The 21804-nt window shown below is 43.3% G+C and overlaps 1 protein-coding gene across 10 annotated transcripts in view; it reads right to left on the bottom strand.

Moving 5' to 3' along the window:
- The window catches only part of SLC4A5 (solute carrier family 4 member 5), a 126911-nt gene that overhangs the window by 60406 nt on the left and 44701 nt on the right, over positions 1-21804 (bottom strand). For 6 of the 10 annotated variants that reach the window (XM_073325096.2, XM_073325092.2, XM_073325094.2 and 3 more), the window contains exons 6-9: positions 18155-18315; positions 14259-14414; positions 11603-11698; positions 7435-7493 (exon numbers count right to left, since the gene is read on the bottom strand). In XM_073325096.2, the coding sequence (XP_073181197.1) occupies positions 7435-7493; positions 11603-11698; positions 14259-14414; positions 18155-18315 (472 nt within the window). The remainder of the gene's footprint in view (positions 1-7434; positions 7494-11602; positions 11699-14258; positions 14415-18154; positions 18316-21804) is intronic. The other 4 variants (XM_073325097.2, XM_073325093.2, XM_073325106.2 and 1 more) reach the window with 1 other exon arrangement.

Below are 21804 nucleotides of genomic sequence, written 5' to 3'. Positions count from 1 at the left end.
TTGAGTCTACCATTATAACGCAAGTTTTCTAATCCTTTAATCATTCTTGTGGCTCTTTTCTGACCCCTCTCCAATTTATCAGCATTCTTGAATTGTGGGCACCAGAACTGGACACAATATTCCAGTGGTGGTTGTATCAGTGCCATAAATAGAGGGAAAATAACTTTGCTGCTCCTACTCGAGATTCCCCTGTTTATGCACCCCAGGATCCTATTAGCTCTTTTGGTCACTGTATCACACTGGGGAGCTCATGTTTGGTTGATTATCCACCATGACCCCCATATCTTTTCCAGAGTCACTGCTTCCCAGGATAGAGTCCCCCATCCTGCATTCTAGGTTCCTCCATGCATATATTTACATTTAGCTGTATTAAAAACATACTGTTTGCTTGTGCCCAGTTTACCAAGCGAGCCAGACTGCTCTGCAACAGTGACCTGTCCTTTTCATTATTTACCACGCCCCCAATTCTTGGGTCATCTGAAAACTTTATCAGTGACAACTTTGTGTTTTCTTCCAGGCCATTGATAAAAACGTTAAATAGCATCACATGTGCTGGATAGAAAAGAATAAGATGTCACTGGTAAGGTTTTGCATTAGAGTGCAAGCTTAATGAAGCCAGCATATACGCATATTGCTGAAGATGCCCAAGACTGCCCAAAGACATTAATTTCTAACACCATTCCAGGCTATAAAGGTGGAAGGGAATGCATGAGTCTTTCCCCTTAACTTCTTATTTCCTTGCTTTCAAGGTTTTGCGTGGATGGATTGTGTCCTGCCGCAACCTTAACTGTTAATGAATGCAGTTTTTTCATTGAATCCTAGGACTGGAAGGGATCTCGAGAGGTCATCTAGTTCAGTCCCTGCACTCATGGCAAGACTAAGTATTATCTAGACCATCCCTGTTTTGTTTGCTAATCAGATGTGTGTCTCCATTAAGAGAAGTTGTGTAAACCCTCTAGGGCTGATTCAGATGTGGCGTCACTGAGCAGTCATTCCACTGAAGTCAATGGAGTTACAACAGTGTATGACGGGCAGGACGAAATGAAAATCGGGTCTTCTTTTTATTGTAATAGGTCAACTCCTGAAACTGTTAGTCAAAAAGCTTGCTTAAAGTAAATGGAAGTTTTGCTGGAGGTATGAAAACTGAGTAGGGAGCTCAGGATATGGCTCAATATGGCAAACTGTGACGCTACAATGTACCTCCATTAAATAACTTTAGGAGAGGAAGCATGGTCCAATAGCTAAAGCACAGGAGAGGGAGTCAGGAGATCAGGGTTCAATAATACCAGCACTCACACCAATTTGTGAGAGCTTGGACATGTCACTTAATACCTCTGTGTGACTCAGTTTCCCTGGCTGGAAAATGATAATACTATTCTATTTTACAGTGTTCACTGTAAATTCACCAGTAGAATGATGGTTTGTTCTCCTTGGTTCTCTGTGTAGTGCCCGACAGGTCATCCTGGTCTACGAAACCCTGGATCTCAGAGGTCTTCACTTGCCACCACTTGTTTTTGATGTCACATAGACTCCTTTGGATTTTGGCTTTAAGCAGGTGATCGGCCTCATGTTTTCGCTGGTTAGAGGAATCATTTTGCCAGTTACAAAATGCATTTCTTTTCTGTTGAATTAATACTAGGATTTCCTCAATTTTCGTCAAATCAGTCTTGGTGCTAATGAGTGGAATACCCTATGGTTTCAGCACATGCATTGTGAATGGTGTTTTTAAATTGATCCCAGTGCTCTTGAACGTCAATGTTGCTGTCAGGAAGGTTAGAGAGTTTGTCCGACAGATGTTGCTGGAACGTCTTGTAGCTGGCTTGATCCTGAAGTGCTTTGACGTTGTATCACTTTCGCTTAGTCTTTGGGTGTTTGCGGTGTGGTGAAGTGAGCTGCAGGTACATGACTGATCTTACTAATCAATGGTCTGTCCAACAGTGATCAGTATCTCTCATAGCTCGTGTTATATGGAAGTCGGAAAAGTCTTGGGCTCTGACTATAACTTCATCAAGGAGGTGCCAGTGTTTGGTCTGAGGATGTTTCCAGGTGGTCTTAAATTTGTTACTCTGCCTAAAGATGGTATTTGTGATGAGCAGGTCATGCTCCACACATTTGCTCTTGAGGAGAATATCATTGGAGTTTACATTTCCCACCCCTTCTTTGCCTATTGTACCTCTCCTTTGGGAATCCCATCCGACTCTGGCATTGAAATCTCCCAGGAGGATGAGTTTGTTCTGCCTTAGAAGTGGCTGTGAGGACTGCATTAAGTGTGCTATAAAACTGCTCCTTATTGTCTTCCTCATTATCGAGTGTTGGGGCGTATGTGCTGATGACCGTGGCATATTGGTTGTTGCTAAGCTTGAGCCAAAGAGTCATGAGACGCTCATTGATCCCCACGGGAAGCTCCAAAAGCTGACTGGCGATCTTATTTTTGATGGCAAAGCCAATCCCCTGAATGGGTCTCTCTTCAGGTGCCTTTGCTTTCCAAAAGAAGGTGTAGCCACCTCCATCCTCTTTTAATTGGCCCTCATCGGCCTGGCGGGTCTCACTAAGAGCCGCAAAGTCAATGTTGAGTCTTGCCAGTTCTCTGGCAATTATGGCAGAACAGGAAGTCAGTGTAATACAATGGAATACACCTTACATGCAGAAGGGAATTTTAAGAGGAGAACTAGAAGTCTGAGAGGACAATCAAATAAAATATACCTGGAAGGGCACCCATATGACAAAACGTTCAAACTATACTTTCTCAAGGTGCAGCTCTTCCTAACAGCAATTGTTTAGCTCCAAGCCCCAAAATGAACATCAGATTAAAGTCAACTGCATGCTCTCTTATCCTATGCCAGGAATGGAAATAAACCTAGAATGGATTTAAAATGAACAATGCCAACTTCATGAACAGCTTCCCAGCATGCTTCAGTGGGTCATCATCTTTGTCAAGAGCAAATATCTGCGCATCACAAGTATTTAAGTACTGGCTCCTCCCCACTCCTCAGTATCAAAAGTCAAAGTTTTAAAGTGATAGTATGGAATTAAAATTACATTAAAAATACATATTGTGAGCCAAATCCTGCAGTTCATATTCAATCCTTCAGCTGGTAGCAGTAGTAAGCTTTTATCTTCTCATTGGATCCAGCCTGAACAAGCAGGCATGGTGTGTCACACACTCCCAATGTCAGGTGAAGCGTGTCCCAGTCGTCCTATCTATACAAGAGTTCAAGTCACTACTTTGTATCAAATCACGTGCTTCCATTAACAATGACTATGCTGTACCAAAAGTACACACTTGTATATGTATGTGCTCACACGGAGGAGGTAGGACTAGAATCCTGGTCATTCAGCCAGTGGGAATTTGGACTGATTAAATAGCTCAGGATTCAATCTTTCAAAAACCAGGGAAGGAGGAAAATCCAGTAATAATCTACAACCATTTGAACTCTGATTATATAGGTGCTTAAACACATTGTCCAAGGAAATGAAAAATTCCAGAGCTCCTTTACGTGACAGAACAATAGCAGCTGTGACAACAGCACAGGCTTCGATGTCAGAGCAAAGAGAGAATTTCCACTGAATAATAAATGCTTCTATGAAGTCAGAGCATATGATGACCGTGTGAACAAACCAACTTGAAACACTCCTCTCCCCCAAACTTACTTTTTTTAAAATACATCTTGTAACTCAAAAATTCCACAAACAGATTATTGTAACATTTTGGGAAAAAAACGTATACTGTTTCACACATGAAGAGCATGGCTACTAAATTAATTGTTGGGACCAGCTGGCAAACATCCTGCTGAAGGGCTGAGATTCTACAGTGGTGTGTGTAGTGTGTTTGAAATCCTCAGTTCAGAATTGCGGTAGGAGTGAAAAGTAGCATTCTTACCTGCTCCTCACTTGCCATTTTGCCTTTTGTCTCACGTCATCCTGAGCGGTCATTTCTGGAGGTGCCTAGACCAGTGTTTCAGATAAGGGATTCTAATCTCCAAGAAGTTAGCATTCACGGCCCGACATGGTTAAAACTACTGTGCCTATATTTGTATACTAAGTAAAACTATTTCCCCTTGTTTATTCCCCCCCCCCCCCCCCGTTCCTCAGACGTTCTTCTTAACTCCTGGAAATGTGCTGGAAATGGCCCACCTTGATTATCACTTCAAAAGGTTTTCTCTCCCCCCACCCCACTCTCCTGCTGGTAATAGCTCATCTGAAGTGATCACTCTCCTTACAATGTGTATTTTTTCATGGTCTGTGTGTATATAAATCTCCTCACTGTATTTTCCACGTTATGCATCCGATGAAGTGAGCTGTAGCTCACGAAAGCTTATGCTCCAAAACATTGGTTAGTCTCTAAGGTGCCACAAGTCCTCCTGTTCTTTTTGAGAATACAGACTAACACGGCTGCTACTCTGAAACCGATATTTGTATGTAGCTTTTTGTTCCAGCAGTACCATTTGCTCCATTAAAAAGAAAAGGGGTCATTAGCATTTTTGATGTTCAGAAGATCAATATCTATCTAATAGACTTACTTCTAGAAATGGCAGTTCAGGATGATGTGAAGCAAAGGATTAAATGACAGGTGAGTAGCCATATTCCACAGGTAGGAATACGGTCCACTAATACAAGAACTTTTATCTGAGGATTTTAAACATGTCCTCAAATATTAAATCTTACGACAACCCCGTGGAATATTTTACCCACTTGACAGATGGCTGAACTGTGCACCCAGGGATTAAGTGATCTGTCGAAAGCTAAACACTGAATCAGTGGCAAAGTCAGGAAAAGAACCCAGGAGTCCCAATGGTCAGTGCCTATTTTCACTTCTACGTAACACTCCTTTGCATAGCTAGGGATAGAAGCCAGTATTCCTGATTCCTAGAGCTCTGCTCTAACCACTAGACAATCTCTCCCATAACAGGGAAAACAGGACAGCAGTTCTGATTCCTAGTGACCTACTTTAACCGACAAAGTATTCTTTCTACAATTGAGAATAGAAGCCAAGAGTCCTGACTGCCAATATTTTGCTCTAGCCACTCAATACACTCCCTCTCTGAAACAGAATCTCAGCCTTCGCTAGTGTCCCTGTGACTTATTTGAGCTTAATCCCAGATCTGTGCAGGGTTAATGAAATTGTGAAGGGGCACAGACAAATCTGAGGTAGGAACAGAGTGTCCCTTCCTGATGGTGGGAGATGATGGAGGTGGAAGATGATGCTTTGAGGTCATGTCCAGGATCAAACTGAGCTTTAGTAAGATAAAGGATTTCAATGTGATGGATGGAAGGGCAGGGGGAAAAAAGCCCATGGTAGTCTCACATGAGGCACTTTGGTGGTCATTGACTAGGTGAAGCAGCACAGATTTCTATTTAACAAAACTGGAACATACCAGCCAGACCTGGACACAGAGAGAAGCTGAGAGCAGTATCCATGTTTCGTTAGATTGCCTTTGCGTTAGAGTCGTTTTTATGCTTTGCACACCACATTAATGGGGATTTCACCTGCATTTAAACATAGCAGTGGTGAAAAGGAGAGCTGGCCTGACAGCACTCCATACCACATGGAAGCAGCACGGTTATACTGATGCAGAACATTACAGAAGAGGCATACACACTGTGCTCTCACCTGGAGACATTATTTTCGTTCTTTCTTGTTGCTTTCACTTCATCCAAATACAAGTCAGGCTAACGGGTTGCTCTTTGTGCATGACCGTCTCAGTTCTTATTTCCTCATGATCTCCTGCTTTTTCATCCCTAGACTAGCAATATTCCTAAATATTCCACCTTGTCTTCATCTCTATTATATTCCACAAACCACCCCACCTCTTTACAACCCTATCTATCCTTCCCACCCACACCCTGCTGCCTCTTTTATTGAGTTATTCCTTGCTATCTTCCTCCCAAAGCTTTCAAGAGCTTTTCTCCTCGTCCCAAGACTCTAGAATCCTCTCTGCAGAAGTATTTTCTGCTGTGTTTTCATACCCCAACCTGCTTTTCCTTGCTGCCCTGAATCTGGCACTGGTATGATTTCCAGGGCTGATGTCAGCTGAGTTACCAGAGTCCAATACATGTACTAAATGCATTAATTAGAAGTCTGTGCATTTCCATTCCAACGTAAGAGGCCCATGAGAGTCTCGTGTTGTTATTGATGAACACAGAGAAGCCCTTTGACACATCAACCCTCAGTACAATCCATGTCATGGATACAACTCCTGTCTATTCCCAGAGGATCAATCAGAAGGACACATTGTCCTCACCCTGGCACACACTGCAGTTCAAGTTTCATCTGAGGGTTTCAAAGGGCTTCAACAAATATTAACTAAGCGCCAGGGAGACAGGTCAGTGATATTAAAACTGAAACACAGAGCAGGGAAGTGTTTTTGATTTTTAAACAATGTTTAAACATTTTAAAATGGCTCTGTAGCTGGTGTGATCAATGCTTATCACATTGGCTCCTTGTCTTCCCTTCATCCCCTATCTGTTTATTGTATCTGCCTGTTGTATACTTAAATTCTACACTCTTCAAGGTGGTGACCATCCTTTTTATTATTTGTTTGTACCATGCTTAGCACAATGGGGTCCCGATCAGAGTTTTTAGGTGCTATGAATACAAATGAATAATAATAATAAATTACTCCAAAGGAAGCAACATGTAGTATGGAAACTCAAGTTACCCCCAAACCATGCACCATACCTATGACATGAGTGTGACAACACAGGAATGTGTATTCAGTATATAAATTAACCTGCGGAACTCATTGTTGCTGGGTATTCCTGAGACAATTCCTTGGCAAGATTCAGATCACTCTTTTAAAAAAAAATCCTATCTACTGTAACCATGAAGTTCTCATTATCCATATAAATGTCTAATCCTCTTCAGAATTCTACCAAGCTGTTGGCCTCAATTATGTATTGTGGCAATGAGTTTCACAGGGTAATTCTAAGTTGTGTAGAGAAGAATTTCCTTTTAAACACTTCTAAATTTGCTGCCTTTCACTTTCATTGGGTGTCTGCTTGGCTCACTTGGCTCTCTTCTAGAGACAGGTTACTCCGTAAACATCCACCACAAAGATTTTTTTGCTGCTTCCTCTGAAGCATCTTGTATTAGCTGGGAATAGAATACTGGACTAGGTCAGCTCCGTGAGTCTTACCAAGAGGTAGATAAATTGGAATGTATGTAACAATTTGGTCCTGATTGGCCGGGGACAGGGCATCACAGATGCAGAGTGTGGATTAAAATTAGACACAGAATGCTGCTAAACATAGGAGGTACGTATATTTGCACCTGTCCTGCGTGAACACAATCAGCTTTGAGGCTGCTCATATTTACGGTTTATGGATGAGAGTATAACAGCGGATATATGTTTTTCCTCCCCTCTTGTAATGAGAGGCCGTCGGTCATTACGATACACAGAAAACCTTGGTCCACAAAAGACTTTTAGAACTTACTACCTGATCTGTGCTTGGAGTATCTGTTATGTCATTCATGCTTCTGCTTTGCGCATGGCCTAAAGAAAGCACAAGGGAAAGACATGGTGAGAAACGTTTAGAGGCCACAAACCTTCAATGTACAGATTCACAGGCCCATATTGCGCCCTTCACCTGCGTGGCTGACAAGCTGCTGAAAAGGAGAATGGGGTCATGAGTTGCCTCTAGTGTGGTTCATTTCTATAGTAGGCCAGAGTCTGGTCCCATTTACAACAAGATAAATCTGGTGTGGCTCACCTGGACTAACTCCAGATTTAACATGGCATAAATGTGATCAGAACAGAGTTACCCGGGTGGAGTTCACTGGATTTATACCAGTGTAACTAGGATCAGATTCTGGCCACATCTTGACACTTATCTCTTACACTGCATGGGCCAAATTTGGCCCTCACATTTGCATTTACAACTCCTGCTGAGTTAATGGGTATGGCACGGATGGAACTGGGGGGCAGAATTTTGCTCCATTTTTGGGGTCCCTTTCCCCTCTTCCTGTGACACATTGCCCCAGCTTCCGTCTTTTCCCATCAGGGCTTTCTCAAGGTCTGTGCGAAGCTGCAGTTCCAGAAGAATTCATATATGTAAAATCAGTGGATGGTTAACGAAAGCTTTGCACACAGTCCCCTTTGGGGGGTGACAAGCCACTCATCTCTCAAAGTATAACCAAGCTATCAAATTCCAGGAAACATGCAGCAAAAATCAAGATGATATATGCCACGAATGCCTGGCAATAAAGAGGAGGCAAAGGGATTAATTCTGTTACTCAAAGCTTCCCCCCCCTTCTTTTTTAAGGGCTATATAAATGTAAACTCATTTATGACATTGTTTCGATTTTAAGCAACAACCCACCCCAAGTCTCTCCTCCTCAATTTTGTGGTTTTATAATTTCCTATTTTTCAAAATATATTTCTCTTCAGAACCCAAAAGGGGAAGCCAACTGCCAGAAAATACAGGGTGAAGAATGAAATTGACTCAAACTGAAACACAGTGCTGCCAAATATTCAAAGAAAGCCATCTGAAAAAACCCCCAAAAACGATCCGCCTTCCCTAATTTCTTTTAGTTACAGTAATTTTAAATGTGACTTGTAAAAACAGCCTGTAGAACATTTTCAGACAGCTGGCCTGGTGCCTAGGGACTCAGGAGGTCTAGGTTCAATCCCCATTTTCCTACAGAGTTCTTGCATGACCATGGCCCACCAATTTAGGACCAGAACTTTAAAAGGGAGATAGGGAGCTAACACTCTTTTTAAATCAGGCCCTTAGCGTCCTTGTGCCTTGATTCCCCATCTGGACAATAATAATTCTTCTCTTCCACTATTTGTCTGTCTCATGCATTCAGACTGTAAGCTCTTTGGGGCAGGGACTGTCTTTTACTATGTATATATACACAGCACCTAGCACAATGCTGCCCTGATCTCAGATGAAGCACATAGAAGCTACAGTAATAACAAGTGTGAGCTTAAAGTTGACAGGCTCCCTTTAATTACTTCCTATTATGATCTTGGAACCAAATGATTAAAAAAAAAATCATTAATCAAATCCTACTGCTTGAACAGAACAGCTTAGACAGACTAGAAGAACCAGCTCAGAGCTAAGCAAGTTCTAGAGCTGGTCGCTAGCTTCCAGATGAAATTCTCCAATTCATTGAAGCTGCCATTTTTAAGATGGTGGGATTGCTAATGGGAGCAAGAGGGCATGTCTACTGCAGTACTGCTGTAGCGAGGATGCTTCCTACATCAACAGAAGCGTTTTCACCATCCATGTAGTTAATCCACCTCCTCAAGTGGTGGTAGCTAGGTTGATGGAAGAATCAGGGGTTAGGTCAACCTAGCTATGCACACAGCGGTGTGAATTTTTCACACTCGAGCATGACACAGCTAGGTCGATCTAAATTTTAAATGTAGACCAGGGCTGAAGCAGTTTAAAAAAATTATGACCATTATTCTATGCATTTTGATTGTTTTCTTGTTCTATCGTCTTGCGATTCTCTTCAAAGCTTTATATCTCATGTGTCACTCCACCATCATCCATAACAGGAGTATTCATCTGCCGGAGGGTTGTGGGGCAATCAATGGCCAAATTCTAAGGTCCTTACTCTGTTTTTACTCATTTCTCACCCCTCTCAACAACGCTTTCCCCGACTAAGCATAACCCACTGGTGAATGTGAGTATCAAGTCCCCCGCTACAGTGATCCACAGAGGATAGGAGCTGATACAGCCACCAGAAAGGGATCCTGTAGCAGCTCATGCTGTTGTATTTGGAGGTCCCTGATTCCACCCCCAGTGTGTCGGCCAACACCCCAGCCATGACAAACACTTGGGGCGAGATTCACACAAGAATTTAGGCACCGAACGGCCACTTTAGGCACCTTAATCTCACAATCATCCCCCTGCCCCTGGGATTCACAAAAGCCCTGTTCAGCTGCCCGGTAGGTAGCTAAATGTTTGCAGGAAAAGTTCCCTAGGTGCCTGTGTATCTGAGGTCTGCAGCCTCACACTAGGCATCTGGACACCTGAGCCTCAGCGCAATGAACGAACCAGCGGAAGAGGTGTTCCTCCGCCTAAATCACCTGTGGGCCCCTACCTGGGAGGCGAGCCCTGAATACAACTACCGATCTCACACAAAACAGGGGAGGAGAGCCTCTCCCCTTGTGTCTTAGCCCCGTGGTGAGGCTGCTCACTTGGGATGTGGCAGACCTCTGGTTCAAGTCCCCCCTCCACTTGAAGTGGGAGCGGTCACCTCTCAGGGGAGTGTCCTAACCACTGAGCTATGAGATATTCTGGTGTGGGGCTGCCTCAGTCTCTCCCATTAAAATGGTTCCACTGTGAATAAATAATTAAGAGTAATTGGGCCAGAGAGTGCAAGGACGAGAATGACTCGGTAGCCTAGTGGCTGCAGCACTCGCCTGGGAAATGAGACCCCCAGTCTCCCTGCTGTTGATGAGCCACCTTCCCCTGCCCACCCTGCACCCTGGCTTCTTGCATCCTTGGCATCTCCCATTGGCTAGCTTAACTGGCACCTGGCCTCCAGCGTGCTGGCTTTTGTGAACCCCACTCTGAGGCACCTGCCTCTCCCCAATAACTGTACAGGGAGCCTGGCCACCAAACTCAGGTTTTGTGATTCACAGTGATTTTCTAGGTGCCTACATATTAGGTCTGGCGATGCTCAGCATCACCACTCCTAAGTGCCTTTGTGAATCCAGCCCTTCAGGCTTCGCCTCGGTTTAATTCGATTTCAACATGAATGACACCCACTATAGTCATCGGAGCAGGCTGAAAAACGCAAACATTCCCCCCCTCCCCAGATATTCATCTCAGGGTGAGATTGTCACTTGTTCTGCACCCCTACGCGGCGGGATAAGGAGTTGTAAGGTACAGAGGGGGAAGTTATCTGTACCAACTATCCAGCTGTCACAGTCTGTGATGAAGTCACAACATGGATCCTGAAGCAGTGTAACTATGCTCCTTGCACAGGGCTTGTTGCAAAGCAATTATTTGTAATTTTAAAAACCTTTAATTTTCAGCTGACACTTTGCAATAAGTTCTACCTGGCAATACACTGGAGCTATGCTTTTTGATACCTAGAATTGCCACCAATGCATAAAAATGGAAGGAGAACTACAAGGCTCAGGATAACTGCAGTGTAATTGAAATGTAGGTAAACACACCTGGGCTCCAAAAAGCAATGCAATAAAATGAACACCCAGAGGTGTAACCATAAGGGAGTCTGTAATGCAGTTCCCCTTCCGGTTATCTGAATTACTTGTAATTGAAAACCGTAGCCACAGTGTAACTATGCTGCAATTGCAACATAAGTGCACTGTAACTACAATCACCATGGGATAAAGTGGCATCCATCTTTCTCTAAGCTCTTTCAATCATAGTAATTTTAGAGTTTACTTCGAGCAACATTTGCAGATGGAAAAGTGATTTTCAAGTAGACCATTCTTGCTTTCTCACTCTAGGAAATAGTTGTTTACAACCGATGCCCAAAGAGATTATGTGCTTTGCCAAATGTAAATCAGAGAAATAACCAGGATTCGAACTCAGGATTACAGACTCTCAACCAGGTGTTTGTTCTGCTAGACACTGCTACCTCACTGAACAAGTAAGTAGCTGTTGTTCAACTTACGTAAACGTCCATAATTTGCGTTCTGTCTCATTCTAAGATCTTCGGTGGAGCGGTGGAAGCTGGCCCCTGCTGCTGGGCTCCGGACAGGACTGCGATCTGAGAGGGAGAGAGCATTTAGATCACATACATGTACACAATAAGGCTGTCAGCAAATGCTGCCAGCTTGGATCACGTGTGACCATCAATGAATACAGCTTGTCATTTTCAGGTATTGAAACTTGGGTGGCAATGGGTGAAAATTAATTGTCCAGTGCTTAACTTGGATAGATTTCACACACCTCTTGATATTCTGCAAGTTTGGCAATGAATTCAGCAGCATTTTCCACTTTTGGCTCAGGCCAAATAATTTTTCTGTTAGGAAGGAACGGCTTTACTTCTGACAGGGTATTTTTAATATTTTCCTTGCTGTGCAGAGGGCCAATGCAAGGCTTATGCCACTACCTTAGTCCCATTTAAGCCCTATTTTGAGGCCTGAAGTGGCATTTGACTGGTGCACAGGCCCTCTCTGCACAAGGATGAACATCACACAGTGTGAATACAAGCTCTACTACTTACAACTGGCCCTCATGCTCAGATACCGTGGTTATAATTGAGGCAAGAAACTGAGCAAGACAATGGAACTTGGCATGGTGTGTGACAGACTGATAATATTCTGTATTATCCTGAAGAACTGTTCTGAAATTAAGATAAACTTCATTAAATTAAATTAAACCTCATCGAATTAGAACTAATACCTTCAGGGCACACTGTATTAAAAATGGTGTGTTATTGTGGCACTGTATGTACTTTCTCTAGTAGGGAAGGGGGGGATGCTAATAACTTCCTCTGTTATCAACCCTTTAAAGCCACCCCCTGGCTTATATGAATTCAAACTGGAGTCTCCAGCAGGGACCAAGAGACAAAAAAGGGGTTTGGATAAACAGCCTTCTGCATGATTCAGTGGATGGTCTGGACCCCCAACCCATGGAGGGCCCCAATCCCTAGGGTAGGGTTGAAAGGACTGAGCCTCCTGAGGACACACAAACCTGGGAGCTTGTTCTGAGCTGAAGCTGTGCTGAACTTGTGACCACAAAGGAATCCCCGTGCGTTGGGGGTTGAAGGACAACTCTTGCCAGCATCCCTGAGTGGGTGCGGGTGATGCTTGGTAAGCTTATTAGCAAGCGTCCAAGTTCCTTTATTGTTTTTAATATGATTTCTCTGTAATCCTTTTTACCTCAGAAATGCAGTAGGCTTGCATAGGAAGTGCTGTGTGGTACCTTGTAGCAATTACACCTGTTAACCATCTCGGGAGAGCAAGCAAGCAATGTCCTTGGGCAACCTGCCAGTGCTGGGAATACACACAAAAAGGCCTGATTTTGCTCGTGCTTACATGGTGGGTGTAATCCATTCACTTTACTGGAGCCACTCCTGATTTACACTGGTGTAAATGAGATCAGCATGAGACCCAGAGAATAGATCTTTTGATTAAGAAGGGGCCATTTTCAACACAGACACTGTTCAGGATAGAGCTGCATTGCAAGCATTTACGGAAACCTAGCACCTCCCCAATGTTAATTCAATGCCGCTGCCAGGGCGGGATCTTGTCTTGTGATAGAAAACTCCTCACTAGAGCTGGTCAGGAACTGGAATCTGCATTTTGCAGGAAATCCCAACATTCTGAAAAATCCCCAAAATGTCCTCAAAATGAGCATTTCAAAAAATCTTGCTAGTATCAAAAACCATTTGGCCTTTTACATTACATTAACTGTTAACTATAACATACACATAATAATCTACACACAATATATTAAAAACTATATTTTAATAGACTATAAAAGTCAAAACAAAACTGAACTTTGATTCAAAATGTTTTTGACATTGTCAAAATAAAGCATTTTTAGTTTTTCCCATTGAAAATGTTGTTGAAATTGACGCGTTCCCATGAAACATTTAGATTAAATGGCATTTTTCAATGGAAAACTGTTCTGTCAAAATTTTTTTTGACCAGCTCTACTTACGACTGATATAGGCTTGAAGCAACAAGAAGAATAGCAGCCAGAACAACAGCAATAACAATCTTCCCTGCAATTTAATAATGGGCCCAACGCAGCACCCACTGAAGTGAACGGCAAAACTTCCTTTGTGGGTAAACAATCTGCCCCTGTATTTTCCTATATGTTGTGAATATTCATTCCAAAGACTTATTTCGCCTTAATGGAAAAAGACCCACAGTGTAAACATCGATGAGGAGTAATAACCACAGCCAAAACCACCAAGGCTAGAAATCACTAAAGTATGAGCAAAGTTCTGCTCTGAGCTGTTGGGTGAATCTCAGTTCTGCTACACTGCTCTCCCTAGAGGCATGGATGCCTCGCTGAAGTCAATGGAAGTATGCATGCCGGGACAGCAGGCTATCAGAGATTACATCTGATGTGCAGAAGCAAAACCTTAAGTTTGCCCTTTAGGTTAGTCTAGAGAGTGGACAACTTAAGGTCATTACAGCCAAGATTCCAAAGTGCCTCCCATTTGAACCCAAGTTAATATCCTAGACTGGAAACAGAGAAATCCCCCTTTAAAAGGGCTAAAAACAGGAAATCACAAAACAGACTGGGTTCAAACAAAAAGGAATAAGGACCTTGGGATACAGCCATGTGTGAACTGAATCTTGTGAACTCACTTGTGGTGGATGAGACCGATTTGCCAATGTCTGCCAAGGATCGGTGGATCGGCTTCTTGGTCTGGTGGCGATGTTTCCTCAGGAGCACGTAACTGATTTTCTCTCTCAGCTCCGGCCTGAGCAGACCATCCTCTATCTGCTTTTCAATAACATCATCTGAAAGAAGGACATTGGAAGTGCACGCGTGACTTGCTGGGCTGCGGCATAAAAAGTTCTGTTGCAAAAAAAAAAAAAAAAGCTCCTCCTTGCAAACCCTAAAACTGCATCATATGCCAAAAACTCAGACTTTAAGGTCATGAGGGACCATCATGATCATCTAGTCTGACCTCCTGCACATCGCAGGCCACACAACCTGACCCCCCACTCCTGTAACGGACCCCTCACCTCTGGCTGAGTGACTGACGTCCTCAAATCATAATTTAAATATGTCAAATTACAGAGAATCCTCCATTTACACTAGTTTAAACCTGCAAGTGACCCATGCTCCATGCTGCAGAGGAAGACGAACCACACCCCCCACCCCCACAGAGTCTGTCAATCTGATGCAGGGGAAAATTCCTTCCTGACCCCAAATATGACAATCAGTTAGACATGTTGGCGAGACCCACCAGCCAGACACCTGGGAAGGAATTCTCTGCAGTAACTCAGAGCCCTCCCCATGTAGCATCCCATCTCCAGCTACTGGAGATATTTGCTGCTAGCAGTCACAGATTGGCTCCATGACATCGTAGGAAGTCTCATCATACATGATGGTCTGTAGAGGCTATATGGTGGGTTCAGATCATAATAGACAAGTTCACGCTCATTCTTTACTCAGAAAAAAATCCCAGTTAATATCCTTGCTTCCCCTGGGGTTTTGCCTGTAGAATGGAGTGTTGAACCAGGGCCATATTACTTTCCTTTTCTTAAAGGTGTAGTGCCCAATCCCTGTTTGTCCTGTACCTTCTTTCATCATTTACACCCGTGTGGTATCTGTGTAAAATGCAGCCATTCAGATATGTCAGGATGTTGCATTAACTTTGCACAGGTGTGAAATGATGGCACACAAGGAGCACAGTAGTGAAGAATCAAGCCCGTGCTGCCTAACAGGCCAACTCCTGCAGTTCTTCTTGGGCAGGGAAAACTCCCACCATTGGGAAGAATCAAAGCTACATGATTTGGCTCTAAACTGTCAAAACAAGCAATATGCTCTCTCCGAGATGCTCATCATCACCACAATATCTGGGCATCAGTGAGATCAGCAGCGATTCACAGAAGGGACTATGATGTTTTTATATGATAAAAACCCATCCCAGCATGCAGTGCATATTATACACACACACACAAACACACACCCCTTCGAAGCAGTTACTATGCCAAGCTAATTTGAATGGGTTGGTGATGCTGATTTAGCTGCCTTAGGTCTTCATCTATATGCAGACTTGCACAGAAATAACTAAATCAGTTTGGACTCTCTCCTTTTGTTATTTCAGTGCAGGTCTGTGGGTAGACCAGCCTTTATATGTACTGAGAGTGAGCTCTTCTGATACTGTAAATTAATTCTGCTGTCCTCTCTTTACCCCAGTGTAAATTCCATTGATTTCTACAGAGTTGCTTATTATGGCACATTAGAATCAGGCCCACAAAGTTAAATTAAAAAGTACATAAAAGGCACATCATACCAGAGATAATAAATCAAACAAACAAACAAACAGAGATGATTAATGAATAAATAAGAATGGCAAACCTCTACCGAGCTCCTCACTAAGCATGTAACAGTGCAGCAATTTGAGCCAACATTTTAACATATGCAGTGGGTTGTTACTTTGAAAGGCTGACTACTACACTGCCTTTTAAAAAGTGTAGTTATACTCTGAAAAGGGACAATAAAAAGGAAGCTCTCGAGTTCTAAATGTATTGAGCTTTCTCTCATTAACTTGCAGAGCAAATCCGCTGAGTTCATGAGTCACTTGCTGTATACAGAATCACAGAAACGACTGAGAAGTCATCAAGTCCAGCCACTTGTGCTGAGGTAGGACCAAGTAAACCTAGACCATCCTTGATGGGTGTTTGTCCAACCTGTTCTTCAAAACTTCTGTGATGGGGATTCCACAACCTCTCTTGGAAGCCTATTCCAGAGTTTAACTAGAGTTAGAAAGTTTTTCCTAATGTCTAACCTAAATTTCTCTTGTTGCAGATTAAGCCCATTATTTCATGTCCTAACTTCAGTGGACATGGAGAACAACTGATCACTGTCCTCTTTATAGCTGCCATGAACATATTTGAAGATTTATCTGGTTCCCCACTTGCCTTCTTTTCCCAAGACTAAACACGACCAGTTGTTTTAACCTTTCCTCACAGGTCAGGTTTTTAAAAACTTTTAGTGTATTTATATGTAATGACGTTTGTACGTAACTATATATAATCAAAGGAGAAAAATAAATAAGTAAATGGATGCACAGAGATTAGAAATCAATTTTGTTTTCATTTCTCAACTGTACCACATAACCTGCTTGACAACAGTTACATTCTCTCTGGCTTATATTACGTAAGGCATAATGAAATTAACATTCATCAATAAAAATGAAAAAAGTGAAACCCAGCATAAGGCACTGTTAGTTTTGACGTAATACTGCATCTGCTCTTTTCAGCTTTTCTTCACCTATCAGGTTTATATAATCTCAGGATGCTTTACAAACATTAACTAGAGCCTGACTAACACCTACAGGTCTCAGAATAGAACCCAGGAGTCCCAGCTCCAACCACTAGTCAGAGCTTCCTCGACACACAAGTGTGGGGTTTTTTGAGCCGTAAGCATAAGACCCACCAGAGAGACAAGGTGGGTGCGGTGAGATCCTATCTAATATTTGGGGACTGACATGGCTACAGTTACACTGCGTAAGACCCACCAGGTAACAGAAACTAATCTAGCAACAACCTCCTCCTCCTCATCCTTTCATTGCCTAATGTCATATTGGATGGATTGCAGTGGAGTGATATGTATTAAAGAATCTCACTGCACCTGACTGCAAAGGTGTAAATGTGTAAACACAGAAAAGTGGGAGTCAAATGCAAGCATGTCAGAGCAGTAGTGATTTACAGTTACAGTGCATAATCGACTTTAGGTACGTATCTGGCCCCCAGATGCTCGAAGGTGTTTAGGGATTTAACTCCCATTGGTTTCAATAAAAGTCAGGAGAGCTCGGTACCTTTGAGGATCGGGGCTTATCCACTTCACAAACTTTAACGTGTTTAGCCTCAACACCTCTGTGGGGTGGGAGGGGGCAGCACTGTTATCCCTACTTTCCAGATGAGGAACTGAGGCCCCAAGAGACTAAGGCCCCCGATTTTTAAACAGAATTCAGGCATTGCTGCGCTAAGCATTGCAATACTTAATTGATGTAGGAACCTCATTTTCAAAAGGGATTTAGGCACTTAGGAGCCTACATAATTTGGATATTGGCTCCTAATCCCTTTTGAAAATGAGACAAGGGCTCCTAAATCAGTTTGGTGTTGCAATGCTGAGTGCGTATCATTACAAATCTGGGCCTAACTGAGTGCCCAGGGCCACACAGGAAGACTGTGGCAGATCAGGGAACTGAACTCCACTCTCCCCAAGCCTACCCTAGTGGTCTAACATCCTCTCACACAGAATAAATTTATTGTCCATCACCGTAGCCACTTGCCCACATTGTCTTATTATTTACATTACACTATCTTACTATTTACGCAAGTGAATGACTACACAAGTGGAGAATCAGGCTCGATACGGTCAGTTACATTGTGCGCCGTTTGATGTGCCATTAACCCTCCCTTCCACCATGAGTGACACATTCCTCTAGTTCTAGGTCAAGCTAGAGCACCAATGAAACCACCTCAAGAAAACCCCACCGCTGTTTGTTTTGAGAGGTTAATACCGATGATCTGTGGTAGGGAGTAGCCGTCTAAGTCTAGTAGCACCGTCCCTGTCTGTAGACACGTGCGTAGTTCAAACAGGCTGTGCAAAGATAACGTTGACACATGAGGTTTGCTCCATCTCTCCCCTCCTTCTTCCACCTTTTCTTCGAACTTTATCCACCTGAAACAACAAAAGCCACAGGTGTGATCGGTACAGGGTACAAATGCATGGCTGTAAATTGCACATCTGTCCAAAATGTGCACCAATCAGGTGATCAGGTACCAAGGTGATGGGTACAATGTAAGAACTTGAACAGAATAGATCTATCACAGGGCAGCTGCTGTACAGCCTTTGTGCATTTTACAGTTAGATATATTTATCAGCAATAATCTGGATGAGTAAGAGCGGAGGTGCCTGGAGGAGCCCTGGGCTGGAACAGCTGAGGACTGAGAGGCATTGGCAGAGCATGGTTCAGGGCTGGGATATCTAGAAGAGTCCTAGGTCAGGGTGGTGGTGCATTGGCAAAGCTTCATAGCTAGAGGAATCTTACAAGAGCTTTATCAGCGCTATGTTATATGAAGCACTCCTTTCATGAGTCCAATTCACACATGGTTTTAAATGACCTTTTTTATTAAAGGGAGGTAATGCTTCACATGAACATAGATAGCACTTTCCATCTGCCAAGCGCTCTACGAGCTTTCACCAATTCACCCTCGGACCATCTCTGTAATGTATGTCTGCATACTACAGATGAGGAAGTGGAGGCAGAGAGGTTAAGTTATTTGCCTAAAGTCACATCATCTGAAAGAGGAACAGAACCTGCTGGGTTGGTAAATCTCACTGCTGGGATCAGGCCCTCCCCCCTCCTCTTTCTCTCTCAACATAATACTTATGTTGCTATGAAAAAAAATTGATTGTAAAGTCTTCAAGGCAGGGAAAGCATTTTATTGGTGAAGTGCCATGTGCATCTATGAACTAATAATGTGCTTATGCATACAGCGAACAAATACTAAAAGGACGGTGTCCCAGCGTGCCTGGAGCAAGGTGTCTGATGAGCTCTTTGCTCATCCTTTAACAATTAATGTTCAACCCCCAAAATTGGTCACCTGAGCCCTTAAACTTCAAGACAAAACCACTAGTTTATTGGACCCCTTCAGCTGAAGGTGCAGTTAGATGGTTAGGTTCTGAGGGCCTGGAGTTCTGGGTTAGGGCTTGGGGAGCTCCCCTCCTCTCCCAGCTTCATCCAGCACTGCCCCCTACAAAGAAGCAAGCAAGCCTTCTTATATCGCCTGGTGGGTCCTGATTGGCTAATAACTCCTCCCACTCCTCTTCTAGCCCCTGGAGGACCAAGTCTTGTTGGTTCGGCAGGTACCAGAACCTGAATGGCAGTGTTCTGAGTTCTAACTCATTGCCCCTCTTTCCCAGCCAACGGTTTTCCTTTGGGTGGAGCGTGTTAGGGTGGTGATGCTGCATTGGGGGCAAAAAAGGCCTGGTACATCTGTCGCGGTAGGACACTGGAAAATTCATTTAATCAGCTTGATAGTGATCAGAGTTCCCAAAACCTTGACCTGCTCTATTCATTTCAGGGATGGGTTAATTACATTTTGGCTGCGTTATGTGTGTGAAGGATTTCAGCATCAGGAAAATGTGAAATGGCAAATGAGAGGATGCAGCATGCTGACTAAGCAGTTTCATGCCCGGTTATGTAGCATTTATAACACACCTCCACCATTCAAGGTGATTAAAGCGCTTTTGAGACATTTGTTAATTAACTCTATTGGGGCGATTAGACCATTTTTCAGTGACTAAACTGGGATGCTGAGCTAACCTGACGTCACTCTCAGTGGCAGAAAAGAACTTAGGAGCTCTCCCTCCCCGTCCACTGCTCCAACCTCTAGACCCACAATCCCTTCCGAGATCTGGGAACAGACCATAGAAGTCTTGACTTCCAGACCCTTCTCCAACTATTAGACCATGCTCTTCTACTAGACCTGAGAAAGGAACTCCAGAGTCCGGGCTTCCTGCTCCAATCACTAGACAACGCTCTCTCCCTTTTAAAAAACAAAAACAAAACTCTTCTGCTTTTAATGTTCTGCATCAGCTTCTTAACATTCACCATGAAGAGGAACACAAATAAATGAATGAGAGCAGATTTCTGCAGGCTCCCTGAGAATATGACTCGTGCTCCAATTAAGCACAAGTAATTCTCGGCAACGCGCCTGTATTTATTTTGGAAATAAAGCTGCTGTTCCTTTAAATCAGGTTTGCAGAGACCCAACTCCACGAATTCTCATGGATTAGTCAGTCTAGGGCTTAACCTGGCAGCTTTTAACTGGTACAACTTGGATTTTAGCTCATGTCACTGCAGTGGGGACAGAGGGAAAGAACAGAGGACAACAGGGGCTTTTATAAAAAAAAAAAATTAGCAACAGAGCATATGCTAATTCTGCCTGCAAATACTGCAAACAGCTGTGGATTATCCAGGCTATGGTCAGGGACATACATACCTGGTGGTTCCTCCTCCCCTTTAGGTTGGCATTTACCTGGATTAGAGATCCAAACTACAGAGGGGAGGCAGATTGACACACTTCAATGCTTTTTTCCCAGCGGGAGAACTATTTAGATATTCTTTCCCACTGCAGCTTTGCTGCTCATTTAGGATTCTGGGATTCATTGCTCTTGAAGCCGGGAGGTTGAGGGGGATGACACCCAGGATTCCTCCTGGTTAACAGAGTAAAGCAGCATTCGCCCATTTAGCGGCAAAGAAAGGAAACAGATTCTGGGTGCTGTAAGTCTGATTCAGGGCAAGGCAACAGGCTACTGTTACCTCACCCAGATTTTGCACAAAGTGTTTGAAGAAATATGGTGGCTATTGTCCTGTACTACTATTGTAGTATGATGGACTGTGAAGGCTGATTGACAAACAAAAGGCCATTAATGCAGCCAGAGAAGGAGACAGTGTAATGTATTGGTTAGAGCACATGCGGTTTCTAGTCTCAGCTCGAACATGGACTTAATGTGTGATCTGGGCAAGCCACAAATGGCCTCTGGAGGCCTCAGTTTTCTGTGCCAAACCTGACACACAACAGGGCCTGCATTAGGAAGTGCTGCGCACCCAAGACTGAGAGCTGCGGGAGTGTAACATCTCTGATAATCGGGCTCAAGTCGGGCTGAGCAATCTGAAGCAACCCTAAAAAGAAAAAAAAAAACTGGCCCTTAAACTCTCTGGTGCCTCAGGTTCCCCTCCTGTCAGAGGGCAACCATAATAGCTACTCACCTTTGGAAGGCACTTGGAGATCTTTGAATGAAAAATGATACATGAACACAAAATGATGCTTGTTAAAACTAGAGAAAGGCAATCAGTGAATAGTATTTTAAATAAATACATAAAGCTGGGAGGGCGCTATACTGGAACCGAGTCAGGAGATACTGCAGAGCTTTATTTAGGAGAAATTCAAGGAATATTTTAAAGAGCATCAATGTGAGATTCATTATTCAGGAAGGAAAAAGTCCTGGTTTGTTACATTTTTCTTCCTACCACAATGTAGCTCCTTTCACCCATTGATCTCAAAACTCTTTACAGATATTCGTTAATAAACCCTCACCATAGGTCAGCTTTAGCTCTCCTGTACTATTTACAACGTATCACTGTCCTGTGTCTTTCACACT

Source organism: Lepidochelys kempii, chromosome 26 (genome assembly GCF_965140285.1).
Source record: "Lepidochelys kempii isolate rLepKem1 chromosome 26, rLepKem1.hap1, whole genome shotgun sequence".
Lineage (NCBI taxonomy): Eukaryota > Metazoa > Chordata > Testudines > Cheloniidae > Lepidochelys > Lepidochelys kempii.
Note: the sequence above shows the minus strand (reverse complement) of the source record. Positions and strands in the feature narration are given on the sequence as shown.